Genomic DNA, 19,960 nt, shown 5'->3' with positions numbered 1-19,960 from the left:
TTAAATCAGTCTCTAGAGTGGGGTCTGGGTATTGTTTTCTGGAAGTTTCCCAGGAGTTCAATGTGCAGCTGAGCTAGGGAATCACTGCTAATCTAGAACCTTGTGTGCCCGAGGCCTGAGGCAGAGAACTGACCTTGAAAAGACACAGACAGGCAACCATTTTGCAGCAGGAGGTGAAGCCAGATGGAGTGGGGGTGGGAGGGTGTGTGGCCTCAGGGCCCAGCTGGCGGCGTCTAGGGTTCCTGGGGGCCTTGAGGGCCTGGCTGTCACCGGCACCCCAACCCCAGGCTGGGATGAAGGCCGCCATCTGTACCCTGGGAGGACTACCGAGCAGGAGGCCTGAGCAGCAGCTCTGAGCTGGGCTTGGGCGCCAGGGGGAGCTCGTGGGGACAGCCAGGGCTCCATCCCCGCAGCTGGTTCAAACTGGTTTGGGCAGGGTGCGGCCCAGGCCGGCTGCATTCCGGGCCTCAGGCTTGCAGCCTGTTTCACCGTCTCCCCAAGATCTGGGGGCCCCGGGCAGGGCGCTGGGGCTTGGGCCCAGGACACGGAGAGGCCGGGAGATTTTTATAAACTCAGTTCTCTTTGTTTAAAATCATTGTTTTGGACTCCCATGGGGGTCCCTAGCCAATGCCCACAGGAAGAGGGAGCTCCCTAAGTAAGGGTCGCTCTCAGACTTCCGTGTGCATGGGACTCAACTGCAGAGCATGTAGAACGCAGGTGCCCCGCTCCGTCAAAGATGCTGAGGCAGGAAGTTGGGACATGGCTCCGGGCATCAGTATTCTTAGCAAACTGTGTCTAAGGCACACTGGCACTCACACATTTAGCGGGGAAAGACTAGAAACAACAGGACTGTTGGCTAGCCAACTGGGCCCAGGAATCACGGGGGTGCTTGGGGAGAGAGCAGATCACTTCCTCAGACACCCCCTCTCCAGGGACAGGGTCTCTGGGCAATCCCTACTTTCAGCTAACATCCCAGCTTTTTGTTTCGTTTTGTTTTTAATTAGTAATTTTGGGCATTCAAAAAGTTTAAACATTATAACCAATAGCAGCAGGAGAAAGAAAATGTTATAACTATAATTGAACCCCCTCTCATATCCTTCCCCAATTTACCCCCACCCCAAAGTACCCACTTTCCTAACTGTGGCACAGCTTTATGCTCTCACTCCATATGTCTGTATCCATAAACAATATATAGCGTGCTTTCACATGTTTTTAAAACTTTATGTTAATGGCAGACTGTCCTACCGAGCCTTCTGTATCTCTCTCTCTCTCTCTCTCTCTCTGTTATGCTTTTGAGATTCATCCATCAGGGGAAGTTTGCTGAGCTCAGTCCTATTTGGCTAATCTGAGGCCACTTCTGGGTTTTTCCATGGGAGCGCCCCAGCCAGCCCGAAGGGGTGAGGGTCTGCCCTCCATCCCGGGTGGGGGGGGGGGGGGAGCGGCGGGGGGGGGGGGGGCGGGTGTTAATGTGTGGAAGGGCTCTGAGCAGGAAGGTCAGGACAGTAATGAATGGCTAAGCACAGGTTCAGTGAGTTCCTAGCAAATCCTTTTCCTAAGCACCTGAGGCCCAAATCTTTGCCAAGAATTTTCCAGAAAATGACTCTGGCCTGAAGGCCTGAATGTTTGGGTGGGAAGTGGAGAAATCAGCAGTGGGCAGCTGTGGAAGCGGGAACTGTGCAGTGACGAATCACCCAGAAGGCAGACGGAGCATGTGCTGCCACCCCTCCCTACCCAGGGTCATCCGATAAAATATAAATTCAGATTGAATGGGAGGGGGGAGGGGTGGCCTGTCTATTCGCAACCCTAAGCCCAGCCAAAATTTTTTAAAGCGAATTTAATCTTTTAAAGGAAAAGTCATCATAGGAAAAATTAGAACTCCAGGCTTCCCCATATCTCTTTACCTCACTTAGTACTTTCTTCATTAGCATTGCTTTGGGGGCTGCACCCCACCCTCTAAAAGCAGCGGTTCTCAATCTGTGGGTCGTGACCCCTTTGGGGGTCGAACGACCCTTTCACAGGGGTCGTCTAAGACCATCGGAAAACACATATATAATTACATATTGTTTTTGTGATTAATCACGATGCTTTAATTATGTTCAATTTGTAACAATGAAATTGGGGGTCACCACAACATGAGGAACTGTATGAAAGGGTCGCGGCAGTAGGAAGGTTGAGAACCACTGCTAAAGGGTCTAGACAAGCCTCCTATGAGTGATTGGGGTGGGGGGGAGTCATATTTGGTGCGCTGAAGAATTATCTGGGGAGCTTATGTTAAAAGCTGCTCGGGAGGAAGAGGACCGCCACACCCGCATTCCTAACTTCCAGGACTCCCCGCCTGGCGCCAAGCAGATGCTGGAGGAGGACGGGCCTTGGGGCCTGGGCTGGGGGTGGGGGCTTTGGTCTTTAAATGAGAGGATCTTTTAGGATAGCTGTTTCCTATCCGGAATGCACGCTGGATCACCCCAGGAGGTTTAAAAACTACCGGTGCCCAGGCCCCACCCGCCACGGATTCAGGCTGAATCTGTCTAAGGTGAGGCCTGCGGCCTGGCGTCCGGGCTTCTAAAAGCTCCCCAGGGCGTCCCAAAGCGCTGCGGGACTGGGAACCACTGCTTGCCGGATTCCCATGAAAAAGGGCCCTTGCCGAAACCGGTTTGGCTCAGTGGATAGAGCGTGGCCTCCAGACTGAAGGGTCCCAGGTTCGATTCCGGTCAGGGGCATGTACCTGGGTTGCGGGCACATCCCCAGTAGGAGATGTGCAGGAGGCAGCTGATCGATGTTTCTCTCTCATCGATATTTCTAACTTTCTATCTCTCTCCCTTCCTCTCTGTAAAAAATCAATAAAATATATTTTTTTTAAAAAAGGGCCCTTTAGGCCTCGGATGTATGTTGAAATCACCTGGCGCACTTCAAAACTGACGTCCAGGTTTCAACCGAGACTGCGTGTGGCCCGAACTTTGGAAGTTTGATGAGCCCCAGGAGATTGCAATCCGCCGCCGGAGTTTGAGAATCTCTTGTTTACCGGCCGTGCGAGGCCGGGCGCAGTGAGCAACGCGCGCCACTGGGTGGCGCTGCCCACTCGGCCCGGCGCTTCGGAGGCGTGGGCCGCTGCGCGCACCTGATCTGCCTCCGCCAGGCTGGCCGCGGGGCATGCAGCCGGCTGGGGGCGGGGCTCCGAGGCCGGGTCGCGGTGACGGGCTCCCGGGCTGCCTCCGCCAGCTGGACCCCGCCAGCCCCCCGATGCTGCTTGTGGACGCCGACGGGCCGGAGCCCATGCGCAGCGGGGCTCGCGAGCTTGCGCTCGTCCTGACCCCCGAGCCCGGTGCCGAGGTAGGGGACGGGGGATGGAGGTGCTGGAGGCAGGTCTCGGTTGGGGGGGCCTGGGGGCCCGCGCGCCCTGGGGGAGGAGTGGACGGGTGCGGGGCCCCCAGCGCGCTGGTACCCCTACCCGAACTCTCGGCTTCTCCGCAGCATCCTCTCTCGCACGCGGCGCAGGGGCTCCGGGCCAGGAGTAGGGGCGCGAGGAGTCCCTTTTTTTGCGAAGCGGTGACTCCCGGGCACTACCCAGAGATGCACGGCAGGTCGCGCCCGCTTTCTCTTCCAGCCGATCCCGCCCCTTCCCCCCCACCCCCCTTTACGCCGACCCTCCCACCCCCCACCCTTGGGACTCACTGGGCTCCCTTCCCCTTAGGCCTCCCAGCTCGGGCCGGGACATCGGACCCAGGCGGCTGGGAGCTGCTGCCCTTTCCTGGGGAGGACGACCCCTGCCAGGCCCGGGGCAGCTCTGCTCGGAGCTGTGCGCCAGGTGCTGGGAGGAGGCGGGCAGGCTGCGGCTGTGCGGGACGCCTCGGCTTCGGTCCTGTCTGTTGCTAGGAGGAAACATACTTCGTCTCTGCCTGTACTTTCTATTTTAAACGCACAGAATAAACAGTAGGTCTAAAACTAGACCCTTCTTCATCGGAAGCCAATCTGTTGACGGTGCCATGAAAAAGTTACTTGCCCAAGTTCACCAGGAGTTACTTAGGTAGGCCTAGAAGTTCTACTCATTCCCTTTTTAAGTCTCAAAAGCAGTACAGAAGTATATAAAATAAAGGGCGAGCGCCCGCCCCCTTTTCTCTCCCACCCGGACCCTAGATCCCTGAGATCACCACTAGTAAGAGTTTGGTGTACACCATTGCATACATTAAAATGCATTTACAAATGTGGGTCTGCATATACATAGTAATATGTGTTCCTTTTTCTAAATCTCCACTCGATACTGTTCTGCAACTTGCTTTTCTTTACTTGAAACAGCGTGGACAAATGGGGAGTGACCGCTAATGACATAAGGTACAGAGTGATGAAAATGTTCTGCAATTAGTGGTGATGGTTGCACAACTTTAAGAATTTTCCAAAAACCACTGAGTTGTACACTTTTAAAAGGCTGAATTTTATGGTATGCGAATGATATCTCAAAAAATATTTTGTTAATCCTCGCCCAAGGATATACTTTTTCCATTGATTTTTAGAGAGTGGAAGGGAGGGGGAGAAAGAGAGAGAGAGAAACATTGATGTGTGTGAGAGAGAGAGAAACGTTGATGTGAGAGAGACACAGCCGTTGGTTGCCCCCGGCCCACTCCCTGACCGGCATTGTCAACCAAGGTTCTTGCCTGACGCTTCAGTCGGCGGACCAATGCTCTAACCACTGAGAAAACCGGCTAGGGCTGATCCCTCAAATTTTAAAAACAGCATGTCCAATAGAAATCTAATCTGAGCCACAAATGTGCGCCATCCATGTAATTTTAAATGTTCTGGACCCACATAATAAAGGAAAAGGAAACAGGTGTGATTAGTTTCAGTTACTTAAAATAACGGTGTAGCCAGTATATCATTTCAACATGTCATCAATGTAAAAAAAATTTAATGAGATTTTTGAATTTTGAAATCAGGTTTTTAATATTGAACTCACAATACATCTCAGTTGTGACCGGCCCACATTTTAAGTGTTGCATAGTCATCTGAGGCAGTAAGGGGAGAGTGTAGGTCTGCATCATTCTTTGCCTTCCTAGTATCCCACGTTCGACAATTATCCGTATTTCCTGGGCTCATACTATGTGCAGCTGTGTGCTGACCTCCGTGAATTGTGGCATTGCATCCTGGCAACGACCCAGTGGCTAGGAGGCGGTTATGCCGATTTTATAGCTGGGAAGACTGAGGCCCTTGCAGAATAAGAGGCGTCCTATGGAGGTACTGTAACTTATGACCCATGCCCCCAGGGGTGGGCATGGAGGTTTTCTACAGACTTTTACTGGCTTGAGCAACCTGAGTGTCTTTTTTGTGCTTTCTCTGCCTTGCTCTCAGCAGTGAGATATCCCTGTGCCCGGTGGCTAAACCTCTGCTTCGTTTAGTCTCTATTAGGGAAAGCTTTCAAGAGGAGCTGCGTGTGCTAACTTCATTTTCTCACTCAGGCTGTCTTTAACTGAGACGGGTTGGCTTAATGAAGAGCCCAACTCCCTGTAGCTCTGTGCGGCAATGAGCCCACTTAGAGCGCTTGCTTGCTGAAGTTTATTTACCAAAAGAAGCAGAAACTACCAGAGTTGAGTCATCTGCAGCCTCTACTTACAGCTAATTCATTAGCAGGTCCCTGAGCGGGGCTGTTTGCAGGTGGGCAACTGAGTGGGAGAAGGAAGGTCTGGTTTGGGAACTGGCCTGGGCAGCAGGCCCCGCCCCCACTGGCCTTCTCCTGAGTCCACTTTTGGCTTGTAAAGGGAGCAGTGGGAGTTTCAGACCAGCCCAGTCTAGTCCTAGGAGTGTCCTGTGGTTCCTGGTGAAGTGTACCTGCTTCATTCAACACCTTGAACCCCTACCATATGCCAGACACTGAGGATACCACAGCGGTGAAACACACAAGGACCCTGCTCTCTTAGGACAGGAAACATGGAACACGCCAAAGCTGTAAATTGTGATGAAAGCTGTGGGAATGTAACATGGGGTGATGTGATAGCGGGCATCTATCTGTGTGCCTGGGAGGCAAGGGGCGGGGAAGGCCTCTCTGAGAAAGCCAAGACCTGTGGTAACCACGGAGGAATGTGCTGGGAGGAAGGACAGAGGTCCAGGATCTAGGTGGGTGACTAGCCGAGGGACCCTGGGCTTGTCTGGGTGAGATCAGGGAGGGCTTCCATGAGGCGGTGTCATTGTAGGCTGAGCCCTGAAGCATGAGTAGGAGTTGGCTGAGAGGGAGGAGAAAAATATTGCAGGCAGAGGGACCAGAAAGTGCAAAGGCCCTGGGTGGGGTGAAGCGGGTGTTGTTGGGACGGAAGAGCAGCAGCAGAAGCGGGCAGTGGGAGGTGTGGCTGGTGAGGCGGCAGGAGCCGGGCCAGCCCTTGGCACTGGCTCACAGGATGCAGGGGCTGCTGAGGGGCCGGGTGCTGAGACTGGCTGGCAGGTGAGGGTTTTACTGTTTCCAGTGCCCTTCGGGGTTTCTGTCCAACCAGCTGTTGTGTGTTTTACTGTCTCTGTTTCTGGTTTGAGCTTCCTCTTTTGGGGGAAGTTTCAGGGGGCTTTCCGGAAGCTACATCAAGGTGGCAGGGAGAGAGGGAGAGGTTTGCTCTTGGGTGCTCTGTGACTTACAACAGGGGGGAGCTCAGGGCCCTCCCACATGGCTGAGCACGGATACCCCCATGAATTTCTGATCTTTCAAAATTCTATTGGGCTCCTGCGGCCCACAGATGGGTTGATGGCCTAGATTAGTGGTTCTCAACCTTCTGGCCCTTTAAATACAGTTCCTCATGTTGTGACCCAACCATAAAATTATTTTTGTTGCTACTTCATAACTGTAATGTTGCTACTGTTATGAATCGTAATGTAAATATCTGATATGTAGGATGGTCTTAGGCGACCCCTGTGAAAGGGTCGTTCGACCTGAAAGGGGTCGCGACCCACAGGTTGAGAACCGCTGGCCTAGACGGAAGGAATTTAAACCAGCCCTTTCTCACATGCAGGATCTTTGCAGACTAAGCAGAGGATGATGGCGGAGAAAGCACCTGGGTCCTTTAACCACACGTGGATTAGATCAGGGATTGATGTGGTTGCTTCAAACCAGAGAAGGCTCTTTAAATGGAGAATTATTATCTTAAGAAAACCCGAGTTTCTTGTTTATTTAAAATAATGAAGAGTCTGGAACAGTTGCAGCCCCCTGTTTGCCACAGTCCCCACTTTTCCCTATTGTCTCCCCCGTGCTGAAGCTGGTATCAGTTACCATTTGCCCTGGTGCTTGAACTTATATTTTTCTGTAGTCATGATAAGCGGAGAGAGAGCTATTTCTCCAAACCACGTGTCTGGACTAAAGTCGGAAAACATAAATTAGCCAAAGATGCCCTTGAGTTTTAAGAAAAATGTAGACGAGGCTGTTTCTGTGTGGAAGCAAAGAATATTTTATTGAGTCCAACCTGCAAACACGGTGTGCCCGTGAAAAGCCCCTCCCCCCGGCGTCCTATCCTTGTGCCTTGCTGGTCCCTTTGGGCATTCAGTCTTCACATGGTCAGACTGGAAGGCTGTGGGTGGAGCCGGGCACAGTCTGCCCTGTCTCAAGCTGTAGTTCTGTATGCATTTGTTCCTCGGGTCTTTATGGCAGACCTACTGTGTGCTGGGCACTGCTCTGGGCACCTGGGAGAGGCCAGGGAGACAGGTGCGGTGCCTGCCCTCAGGGCTGGCCTAGCAGTCAGATGAGCAGACTAATAATGATCAGAGTAACTGAACACCAGGAGACAGCTGAGGGCTGGGATGGAGACGCAGGGAGGACTGGAAGGTGCGACAGGGCACAGGTCCAGAGAGAGGAGGAGCTGCCTGGGTGGGAGGACTGGGTGATCCAGGGGGAGTGTGGGCAGGGCCACCCCAGGCCTGGGGCCAGGGGGTGGAGACCGGATCTGATTCTGGGGTCATGGATAGAAACCCTGAGCAGGGAGAGCCGCGAGCAGCTTATGGACTGCAGTCTGGGGGTACTGGAGGAGCAGGGTGGCAGCGGGGGAGGGGGGGGCGCTGATGTGCCCGTCAGGTGGACACGGACTCTGCTGGCCGCACCCCCGAGTAAGAACCTGCAGGAGTGTGAGGAGCCAGGGCATGTGGGTGCGTGGAGAGGGGCAGCGTCTGTCAGGGGGGAGTTCCCCTCTTTCTCCTGCTGTGGAAGGAGCCATCCGGCCCCGAACCCCCTCTTGTCCTAGGGTGGCCGTGCTGCGAGGGAGTCAGCCTGGAGCCGGGGCCAAAGGTGCCCCGTCTGGCTGACCCTCAGCGCCCACCAGCCAAGAAGCTTTAGAACAGACCAGTTCCCACTCGTTGGAAACGACCCCAGTGCCCATCAGCTCAGCCGGCCCCGTGGTGAGGCTTCTGCCTGGCGGCCAGCTGCCTGCGGCCGAGCCAGCTGAGCGCACCTGGGAGAAGGGGAAAGCGGGAGTTTCAAATAAAGATCCAAATGGCTGGCCTCTGCAAAACGGTTGCAGCAGCAGGGGCAGGACTTCAGTTCCCTGCCCTGTGCCTGGGCTGAACGGACCGCGTGGTTTCTAGGAGGAGGTGTGTGTGTGTGTGTGTGTTTACAGTGTTACTGTGATATAGTTCTATACACACAGTTCACCCGTGGGAATGTACAATTTAATGGCTTTTTATATATTCACAGAGTTGCACAACCATCAACCACAATCACTTCTAGAACATTTTCTTTTTTAAAAAATATATTTTATTGATTGTTTTTACAGAGAGGAAGGGAGAGAGAGAGAGAGTTAGAAACATCGATGAGAGAGAAACATGGATCAGCTGCCTCCTGCACACCCCCTACTGGGGATGTGCCTGCAACCAAGGTACATGCCCTTGACCGGAATCGAACCTGGGACCCTTGAGTCCGCAGGCTGATGCTCTATCCACTGAGCCAAACCGGTTAGGGCAACATTTTCTTTAAAAAATATATATATTTTTTATTGATTTTTTACAGAAAGGAAGGGAGAGAGATAGGGAGTTAGAAACACTGATGAGAGAGAAACATCGATCAGCTGCCTCCTGCACACCTCCTACTGGGGATGTGCCCCCAACCAAGGTACATGCCCTTGACTGGAATTGAACCTGGGACCTTTCAGTCCGCAGGCCGACGCTCTATCCACTGAGCCAAACCGGTCAGGGCTAGAACATTTTCATTCCCTCCAAGAGAAACTCTCTTCCCCTTGGGTCTCACTCTCCCTCAGCCCCCCACTAATCAACTTTCTCTCTCTATAAATTCATCTTTTCTGGACATTTCATATATGTTTGTGTTTTAAAGGCACTGATAGGCCAGAGGTTTGAGACCCCATTCAGCCCGTGGACAGGTTTGTTTGGCCGTCATAGTGATTTTAAAATGTTTAGGTTAGTTTTGAACATTTTTGAATTGGGAGAGTTTGCGTAAATGTCCGGACCAGCATTTGTCTTGAACAAAGCAGGTTTGGCACATTCCTGCCTGAGACAGTCCGCTGCAGCCACGTAGCAGCCACCCTCTGTAGATGGGGCCCGGGTCTCCTGTTTGCCACAGTCCCCACCCCTCCCTGGTGTCTCCCTGCCAGAGCGTCAGCTGCCTGCTTGTGCTGCTGTGTTTCCTAGAGAAAGTCGGAGGTCTCCGTCAGAAGCAGGAAACGGAAAGCAAGCCGTGTGCTAGACACGCTTCGGCAGCAGGGCCCGCTCCCCGGTGCTCATCTCCTGCCTGGCTTCAGAGTCCCTCTGAGTTCGGACACCCTGCTAGGGTCCAGGTTACAATCATCTCTGATATGGATATAGCATCTCACCGAGAATGACCCAGAAAAATTACTTGATCCGCCTCAGCTTTCATCTCAAGACAGAGAGAGTCTGAGGATTGTTCTCCTCCAGTTTTCAAATGGGGAAACTGAGGCACAGAGCTGGTCAGAGATGTGGTTGGGACCACACAGCAGTCCAGGCTGCTGCTCTCAGTGGGCTCCTCCAGGAGAGTGCGTTTCTTCTTCCTCCTTTCCTTGCTCACTCCTGTCCTCCCTCCTTCCCTCCTTCCTTTCCTGCAGCGAATATCCGTTGAGCACTGCATTAGTGATCAATTGTCAGGTAACAAACTACCCCAAACTTAAGTAGCTGAAAGCAACGACCATTTATGGTGCATGGTTTGCAGGTTGATGGGCTCATTCGAGTGATTCTGCTCCCATGGTGTCGGCTGAGCCTACCTGTGGGGCTTTATCTGGCTGGAGGCCTGGCCACATGGGAAGGTCAGCACGGCCTCACTTATACATCAGGCATTGCTGGGGTCCAGCCCCGGCGGGCCAGGGGTTCCCAAAGGTGTGGACGGAGTCAGCGAAGAATGTTTTACACGGAGACAGCGTTCATAACTCTCTAGCTCTCTTTAGTCTCCGTGGATCTTCCTGTGCCTGGCTGAGGCCACAGAGAAAGATCCTGAGGCAAACTGAGCCTTTATTTTATAGTCAGAGGTAAACAAGGTAGTGGTTACCAAAGTTACACTGTTCTTGTGAGTTTCACTTGTTTACACTGTTCTTGTGAATTTCACTTGTTTTTGTTCTTGTTGCACTTCGCTCAGCCCATTAGCTTCCCAGGTAAGATCTAGGGAGCCTCATAAGGTCAAACCTAATTATGCTAAGAGGACTGTGCCCTCTAAGCTGGGACTTGTTTGTGACTTTGCCAACAGGTCAGTCCGAGGCTTAACCCTATATCAGCTCCCCACAGGGCATCTCGGCCCCCCCCCCCCCCTCCACGTGGCCTCTCCAGCAGAGTTGTCTGGACCTCTTCACATGGCCGTTGTCTTCAAGGAGAGTGACTCAGATGCTGCAAAGTCTCTTGAGGCCTAGACTCAGAAGTCACAGAGCATTGCTTCTAGCACATTCTATCGGTCAAAGCAAGTCATAGGCCCGGCCAGATTCAGGGGTGGGGGGGAATGGATCCCACCGCTTCATGGGCAGAGTCATATTGCACAAAGGTATGTGGGATGGAGGGAGGTGGAGGGCCAGCTTTGGAAGCACAAGCACCTACTATGTGCCAGGAGTTGTTCTAGGCCCTGGGAATACAAAGGGGAATCAAATAGACTAACACCCCTCCCCTCCAGGAGCTTTTATTCCGATGGAGGAAAATGAAAGGAAAACAAATAAAATATATAGTTTGGTGGTAAAAGTAAAGAGAAATAAACTGGGGCAGGACAGGGCATGGTAGGCGAGTTGCGAGGTCAGGGGAGGCCTCATTGAAGAGAGACATTTGAGCAAAGGAAGCATGGGATGAGCTTCACCAGTGAAGGGAACATCAGGTGCAAAGGCCCTGGGGCGAGGACATGGTGATGTGGTTGGTGGGGAGTGAGCAGCAGGTGATGAGGTTGGAGAGGAGGTGGGGTCCAGGTGATATAGGGAAAGGGAGTTCTATTTGACATTACTGAGTGAGGTGGAAAAGAGGAGAGGATTTTTTAAAAATTAAGACAAAATTCATACAACATAAATCTGACCATTTAAAGTATGTAACTCAGTGTTCTTTAGTATATTCACTGTGTTGTACAAACATCACCTAATTCCAGAACATTTCCGTCATCCCCGAAGGAAACCCCATAACCATTCCCTGTTTCCCCTTCCTCGCATCCCTTGGGGGAGACAACCAGCAATATACTTCCTGTCTGTGGATTTGCCCCTTTGGACATTCACATCAAAGGAATCATGTACCAGTGGCTTCTGTGTCTGGCTGCTTTCACGCGGCGTATTTTCCAGGCTTGTCCACGTTGTGGCGTACAGCAGGGCCTCGCTCCTTTCTACGCTGAATACTACTCCACCGTGTGGATGGAACACGCTTTATCTGTCCGTTCATCAGTTGATGGATGTGAGTTACTTCCACTTTTTGGCTGTTAAGAACAGTGTCCATGTTTTTGTAACAGCCTATGTTTTGGGGGTGTTTGGATATCCTTTGGGATGTATTGCTGGATCATAGGGCACCTCTATATTTAACCTTTTGAGGAACTGCCAGACTGGTTTCCAACGCTGTTGCACAAATTCACGGTCCCGCCAGGAGGGTCTGAGGAGGGTCCCAAGTGCTCCACATCCTCGCCAACATGTACTGTTTTCCATTTTGGGGTTGTAGCCATCCTAGCAGCTGCGAAAGGGCAGGTGGGAGATTCTGAGCTGAGGAGACTTTGGGTTTAACAGGATCTTTCAGGGGAGTAGATTGAAGGGAAACAGGAGGGGAAGCAGGGGACCAGTGAGCAGACTACTGCACTAGTCCCAGCAAGAGAGGGCAGTACCTTGTGCCAGGGTGGTGGCGAGGGAGATGGGGAGAAGCGGTCGGATTGGGATACATTTTTTAAGGAAGAACCGAGAGGATTTGTGTATAGGTTGGATGGGATGAGGGGAGAGAAAGGAAGATGAGTCAAGGATGCCCCCAGTTACCTGAGCAACTGGACAGTGGTGTTTCCATTTGTTGCGTTAGAGAAGACCATAGGTGGAGGGTCTTCTTGTGTGTGTGTGTGTTGTTTTTCATGCCAGTCACTTGGCAGGCAGGAGCCAGCCCCTTTCCGTTTGTGTGTGTGTGTGTGTGTGTGTGTTGTTGCCAACCCAGCTGGGAAGTTTCGATTGGCACTTTGGGAGGAGGGGGGTGTGGAAGAAGAAAGCAAATGCGGTGCTTCACACATGTGAAAATAAGTGTCCGCCGGCCGTGCCCTGAATGTTACTTAAAGTGAGCCATTTGCGTCCTTCCCCTCGGAGCAGGACAACGTGTGCCCGGGGAGCTACAAAGGACGGCGAGGGCATTCATCCTGATTACGGGCCGCTTCAAAGGGTGTGTGGGCTGCAGCCTGCAGGACTCTGGTTTCGGAGGCCACTTAGGGGATTATCTGGAGAGAAAATGGTCCCGTGAATGATTTGTGGGCCTGTGGGGTGCTAATTCTGAGCTCCTTCCTGTGGGTTGGGAACGTCTTGGGGCTTGTTCCTCTCTTAGCCCACCAGACAGTCAGCAAACGCTTTCTGGGCTGCCTCCTGCTTTGGGGCACCGCCCTAAGCGCCAGGAGGTGGGTGGGGAGCCGATAGCTGACAGGTAGCAATGAAGGGGACCCATTTCCCTTTCCCCCAGGAGCATCCTGGTGGCTAGACGTCAGCCCTGGAGTCAGTGCTCAGGTCAAATCTGGCTTCCGCACTTACGAGCTGTGTGACCGTGAGCAAGTGACTTAAGCTTTCTGGTCCTTTGTTTCTCAGTCCAGAAGAGGGGGGAATTCCAGCACCTGCTGTATCGAGTTCTCCTGAGGCTCAAATGAGATGATCCACTTATGGTGATTGGCCCTTGCTTTTGCAATCCAGTGAGAGAGAGACAGAAAGCAGCCACTTACACACCTACTGTGTGCGGGCTCTGTTAAATTCAGCCACCTTTATTGTCAGGTGAGCCTCCTACCAGCCCTGCCCAGCCGAGGCTCCTGGCACAGGGGGAGCCAACCAAAATGCAGAAGTCAAACCCTTGGGTCAAGGTCGCACTGCTGGCAAAAGAGAAGATGGGATTTGAACCCAGGACCAACTAACTTCCTTTCTGCACCTGCCGGCACAGGTTGAGATGCGCTTCCTCTGAGCAGGGCTGCAGGCACATGGGAAGGAGGCAGCCGTCCAGCTGGGGCCGGTCTGCGTTATCTACACCCGCACTCCGCGGGGGGTCTCAGCACCCCTCTGTGCCCCTCTGTGCCCGCTCCCACCTCTCTTCCTCTTCTCTGCATCAGGAGGAACAGCCAACCTTCTTTCTCCCTTAGCACCTTCAAGGCATTTTACCCTGATTTCACTTCCGGGGAGAACTTCTGTGTGTTTCCCAGCCTCCCTCCATGAGGTCGCCCTCCCTGTCAGCCTCCCCCGTGCAGGCACAGAAATAGTCCCAGCTGTGAGATGAAGGCTCCAGAGTTTAAAATGGCAGCGGGCACTATTTATACTCCAGCCGGAAGGAGGGCTTTTTGCAGTCGTTTACTTTGTGGTGGTGGCGGCGACAGCTCGCGCTGCAAGCAGCCGGCTCTGGCACTAAGCAGTTCCCGGGGCACGTGGGTGGTGAGGAGCCTTCGGGAGTGGGGGGTGGTCCCAGGCCTGCCCAGAGATGTCTGCTGTTGCCTCCCTGAGCAGCGCGATTGGCCTGGTGAGCCAGAGAAAGAGGTTCAGGATCTAGAAGTTTCTTCCTAGATGCCTTGAAATTAAAACACACACACACACACACACACACACACACACACACACACCCAAACCTCACATATTTTATAGGCCTTGAGAGTTGCACATACCTGAGGGGAAAAGGGTCAAACTAATTTCTGCACAAGTGATGAAAGCAGGGCTTATAAACTGGCTGACCCATTCACATTCCTGTTGAGCTTGGCCCGTGGAGCGTTAGAAAAAAATGTATCTTTTTTTTGAATTTGTGCCACTATTTAAAAATTGGGACATTTCTCATAAAGTGAGAACTTCTGGCCTTTCTTGAAAAATGAAAGGTGTCTGGCACCTTCGAGATCAGCCCGGGGCCCAGGGATGTGAGGCCCAGGGGCGTGTCACTCGGTCATGGTCACGTCACTGCCTGGCCCTGGTAACTGGAGCTGCTAGGACCCTTCAAATTACATAAAACCTTCTTTTTAGTCTCCCTCTTCACTCGCCCTAATCCCTGCTCTCCTGGGCTGATGACAGGGTTCCCAAAGAAACAATAGGGCGCCCCGTTAAAGCTGAATCGCAGACAATGAATAATGTAGTGAGAGTCCGTCCCCGGCTATTCTCAGTTGGCAGATATCACTGCGGGCCGGTGTCAGTTCACCACACACGCCTTGGTGTGGTCACAGACTCGGCTTATGGTCTTCGTCTCCTGCGGCTCACGCTTGCTCTCTGCAGGCATGTCTCAGGGTTTATTAGAGCCAGCGTTGAGGCTGTGGGCTCAAACCTACAGGAGAATCCCGGCCCTGCCACTGGCTAGCTGTGTGTCCTTGAGCAGGTGTCCTTACCTCTCTGAGCCTCAGTTTCCTCATGGGAAGAACGGGGATCTTAAGGGTACCTTTGTTACTTCCTGTTGGCATTTATTTCATGTCTTTTGAAAGCTGCATAGAGTGGGTGGCCCACGGTGGCTTTGCCCAGTCCTCAAGCAGCAGAAGTGCGGCCAGAATATCCCTGTTTCAGACGAGGCTAGGAGAGGTTTTGCAAAAGGAAAAGTAGGTCTAGAGCAGTGGTTCTCAACCTTGGCTGCACGTTAGAATCACCTGGGAATCTTTTTTTTTAAAAAAATATATTTTATTGATTTTTTACAGAGAGGAAGGGAGAGGGACAGAGAGCCAGAAACATCAATGAGAGAGAAACATCAGTCAGCTGCCTCCTGCACGCCCCCACTGGGGATGTGCCCGCAACCAAGGCACATGCCCTTGACCGGAATTGAACCCGGGACCCTTGAGTCTGCAGGCCAACGCTCTATCCACTGAGCCAAACCGGTTCTGGCTGGGAACCTTCTTAAAGTCCTGATTTCTGTGCCTCATCCTCCAGAAATTCTGTTTCTTTGTTATGGGGTGAGGCCACAACATTAGTAACAAAGAAACAGAATTTCCGGAGGATGAGGCCCAGAAATCAGGATTTTAAAAAGATTACCAGGTGATTCTAATGTGCAGCCAAGGTTGAGAACCACTGGTTTAGAGGGAATTGGGCAGATGACCCTAACATGTAGTTTGTTCTTCTTAAAAATGAAGGCCACTTGTCTCCCTGGAAACCATTTGCTAACCTCCAGGATATTGTCTTCCAGGCGAAGGAGGTGGAGGAGACCGTCGAGGGGATGCTCCTGCGGCTGGAGGAGTTCTGCAGCCTGGCCGACATGGTGAGTGCCGCCGCCGGAGCCGTGGTTTCCGCAGGCCACACGCCAGGCCCTGCCTGAGTTTTCTGGGGAAGCCATTTGGGTGGAGATTCAGCAACCAGCAGGAGTGGGGCCTCGGCCAGCGGTGAGCGGAAAACCCCAGGCACGCTCGCTCTCCCCCTCCACACCCAGGCTTCCAGGCCGGCCATCTTGCTGCGTCCTCCCCGAAGGTTTTATTCCTCAGAGGAGCGGGAGCGGGCCACCAGGTGGCAGTCTCGGCGCCGACGCGAGCCCTGCGGGATGCTGAGACTATATTTAACTTCCCTCGCTCTGCGCAGTTCCCCGGGCAGATGTGGAGTCACCAGGAAGCGCCTCAGGCCTGCGAGGCCTGGCAGGGCTGGGCCTGGGCATCGCCTCCTTCCCGAACCCTCTTGCCTCCACCTTTGCCTCCTACCCTGGTTTTTTGGGTCAAAACCCCTCAGTTGGGTGGGGAAGAACATGGAAGATGGTGCCTGAGGCCCGGAAGACAAGATCTCCACTCCCTATTCTCTAGAAATCTCCTCCTGATCCTGGTGTCCGCAGGCTTGCTGCCAGCCAGGCATGAGGCCCCAAGGAGCCATGATAGAACATTCTGGAAATTCCCAAGCTTATTAAAGGCAAACCGGCAACCAGAGATGGAGGCGTCTGCCTGGGAGCCGGGAGGGTAGAGCTCCATGCTGCGGCCTGGCCCTGCCTGGCCCTGGAGCCGGAGCCCAGCCGGCCTGTGGTGTAGACTGTGCCTGGGAAGCCAGGGCTGCAGCGGGTCTGGGAGCCCAGGGGGACGCAGTACAGCAGCCCCAGATGTTCACTGCACATCTGCTTTGTGCCAGGCACCCCATGAAGTGTGTCTCCTGTGTAACCTCGTCTCCCCTAGAAGCAACCCAACGTGATGGGCACCGTGTCAGCCCATTCATTCTCCAGACCTCCCTGTGCCCCCCTGGACACGGCCGTGAACAGACGGACGGTCCCACGAGGACCTGTGTGTCTCTCTCTCGAGCCGATATTTCAGTTCAGGTGGTGGCTCGGGTGGGAGCTGGGTAATCAGACAGACTTCACATGGCCTCTCAGTCAGTCCTTTCTTCCTCACCAAATATGACGCCTTCCCCGGCCGGGCCCTGTGTGGGTCCGAGGGGGCAGGGTCCCCCCGCTGTCCCCGAGCCCGGTCCGCTGGGGGAGCCCAGGCCGCTGGGAGGGCGCTGTGTGCTTCAGTCGCTGTCCTTCACGGTGGAAATGCTGTCATCGCCGTGTGCTCAGGAGCAGAGGGAGGCTGCAGAGGTTTTGAAAAGAGAAAGCGGGTCCAGAAGGAACGGGCACGTATCCTAAGACTTGGTTTCCTTAAAAAAAAAAAAAAGGTGCAGAAGCATTAAATTCTGCCTGGGAAATTGGGAAGGCTTCGTAGAAGACATGGTGATTAATTGGGGGGTTGAAGACGCAACAGAAAGAATTCAACTGCTAAGGAGAGCGAGGGCCAGGCAGGGCACGCCAGGCGCAGCGTGGACAGTGAGGGCCCACGGCGAGGGGCGGATTTGGAAGATGGCGTGGACGGGACCCAGGGACATGGCTGCTGACAAGTCCTAGCCCATCCTCCTGTGAAAGGAGACCCCCTGTGGGTCCAGGACAGCTGGGGCTGGGAGTCAGTGCGGACAGGCCACGCCTGCCTTGAAAACTGCCAAGGCTTATGGGGGAAGTCGTGGTTAGGTGACCAGGAGGCCCAAGGCTGCAGGCTGCATCGAGAAGGTCCTCTCTGAGCTCTACGTCTGGAGCTGCATCCCGGCAAAGATTTAATACTGAGGTCTCACACAGGTGACCCACAGGCCAGTCCTGCCTGCAGATATGGTGGATGTTTGGGGGGAAAGGAAGTCGCTGCTGTCATTTATAGAATGTCATGCCCAAAATCTGGATTCCTAGCTTCTTAGGAAAACAAAGATCTGGCCCCTGATGGGTGCTGGTTCCCACCCAGCCAGCACCAGCTGGAGCTGCACAGTGGCTGCCCCGTGGCCTGGCCACTGTCCCCCTGCCCCCGTGGCCTGGCCACTGTCCCCCTGCCCCCGTGGGAGCTTCCCTGGCTCCACGGCCACATGCCGGACACCCATCCTCTGCTCGTGTGTTTGAGGTGGGAACGTTTCTCTGTACTCTGGGCCCTACTGAAGCAGGCAAATACAACCCGACCAAGAGGGCCCCTGTTTGAAGAAATGGGAGAGGGCGTACTTCTGTGGACCTGAAAACGATTTCAGCGTGTTTACGGGCAATGAGCATGTCTGCACTGATAGAACGTGCCTAGTACGCACTCTTGTGGCCCCTGTAGGCGTTTTGAGTTTGCAGTGCTTTCATTGACGCTCTGTGCGGATGCTGTTTAGATCGGGGGGTCCTCTGGGCCCCAACAGCTGAGGCTTAGCTTACCTGGTGCGTCTGCCTCCAGGTGTTGTGAGCTCCACGGCACAGGGCGAGGTGTCCCGCTGTCAGCCCTGGCTCAGACCTCCACTCCTCTCTTTATCTAAGCTAGGGAGGCGTGGGGACCTCTGGGGGCAGGTGATGTCACACCATGGACCACGGTCCGGGTCCCTGCCTTGGCTTTTGGAAACACTGATCAAGTTAGAGGTCTGAGAGAAGCCAGGCTCCCTGGTTCACAGTCCAGAGAGAAGCGGCTTCATTTCTGATAAAATCAGGCTGTTAGAAATGAGCCTGGCTTCCTGTCTGGCGCATTAACTCTTCTGCCGGCCTGTCCCCGATCGCTCTCTGTGACTGGGATTCACTGCCCTGTGCCTGTGGCCTGTTTGACCTTAGAAATAGTGCCACTCAAGCTCTGAGTCTCCCCACTGTGGGGCCTTGGGCACAGCACGTCACCTCTCTGTACCTTTATTTTCTCCTCTGTGACATGGAGATAGTGGTCCCGACGATCGACTGCTACATCCAGCGACCCCAGGACGTGGGGCTGTGAAACAGCAGCCCATGGGTGACGTGGGCCAAGGCAGGGCACAGAAGGGCGGCCTGTGTGAGCCCCATGGCGCTGCTGCCCCATCCTGTCCACGGTGGCTCTTCTCGCACCTGTCCATGTCTGGAATGGGAGGGGGGGAGCTGGGGCCTGGCAGGCATGCTGGTCCTTTGTGCAGCCCCCCACGTGTTGAGCCTGGGCTGCCTGGTGGCATGGTGGTGTGGCCCCAGAGCAAGCACGCCAGCAGCCTGGAAGCGGAAGGTGCCAGGCTCCAGAGGCTTGCATATGGAAATCAACACAGGGCATGTCCGCCATTTTATTTTATTTTTTTGTCAAATCAGTCACATAAGTGACCCAGATCCACTGGGAGAGGACACATTGGTAGACCCCCCCCCCCCTCATCCTGGAAGGACATAAAGAACTTGTAGGCATGTTTAGCCACTAACAGGGTGTCCATTTCCAAAGAGTTCTCATAAGAAATAGGTGAGGCAGGGATGTATGCTTTCCATCCACTAGAGCAGTGGTTCTCAACCTTCCTAATGCCGCGACTCTTTAATACAGTTCCTCATGTTGTGGTGACCCCCAACCACAAAATTATTTTCGTTGCTACTTCATAACTGTAATCTTGCTACTGTTATGAATCGTAATGTAAATATCTGATACGCAGGATGTATTTTCATTGTTACAAATTGAACATAATTAAAGCATAGTGATTAATCACAAAAACAATATGTAATTATATATGTGTTTTCCGATGGTCTTAGGTGACCCCTGTGAAAGGGTCGTTCGACCCCCAAAGGGGTCGTGACCCACAGGTTGAGAACCGCTGCCCTAGGGTGACCCCAGTGAAAGGACAGACAGTGGCAAGTGTGGAAAGGATGGGAATGTGAAAAGGCACGGCCACTTGGGAAAACAGTTTGGCGATTTCTTATAAAGTCAAACATATACTTACCCTACATCCCAGCGACTCTGACGCTAGATAATTGCCCAGGAGAAATGAAAACAAATGTCCAGGAAGGCTTGGACGCAGTGTGCATAGCAGCTTCGTTCATGACGCCCCGACGTCCAGCGGCAGCAGGAGCGGGAGGATAGATGATCTCATGCAGAGCAAAGGGAGGGAGCGAGCGCTGCCCACAATAGCACGGTGGCGCTCACAAACATGATGCTGAGCGAAAGAAGCCAGACACGAGAATACGCTCTAGGTGGCTCCCCTAACGTGAA

The 19,960-nt window shown here is 53.5% G+C and overlaps 1 protein-coding gene across 2 annotated transcripts in view; it reads left to right on the top strand.

Annotated features, from left to right (window-relative positions):
• Window positions 1-3,122: 3,122 nt before the first annotated feature.
• BCAS4 (breast carcinoma amplified sequence 4) overlaps window positions 3,123-19,960 on the top strand; it is a 55,522-nt gene continuing 38,684 nt past the window's right edge. For both annotated transcript variants that reach the window (XM_070421399.1, XM_070421398.1), the window contains exons 1-2: window positions 3,123-3,327; window positions 15,721-15,792. In XM_070421399.1, the coding sequence (XP_070277500.1) occupies window positions 3,148-3,327; window positions 15,721-15,792 (252 nt within the window). In that variant the 5' untranslated portion in view covers window positions 3,123-3,147. The remainder of the gene's footprint in view (window positions 3,328-15,720; window positions 15,793-19,960) is intronic.

This window comes from Myotis yumanensis, unplaced genomic scaffold (assembly GCF_028538775.1).
Source record: "Myotis yumanensis isolate MYYU_CA2020_CCGP unplaced genomic scaffold, mMyoYum1.0.hap1 SCAF_7, whole genome shotgun sequence".
NCBI classification, from domain to species: domain Eukaryota; kingdom Metazoa; phylum Chordata; class Mammalia; order Chiroptera; family Vespertilionidae; genus Myotis; species Myotis yumanensis.
The sequence above is the reverse complement of the archived record's forward strand: the minus strand, read 5'-3'. Positions and strand labels throughout refer to the sequence as shown.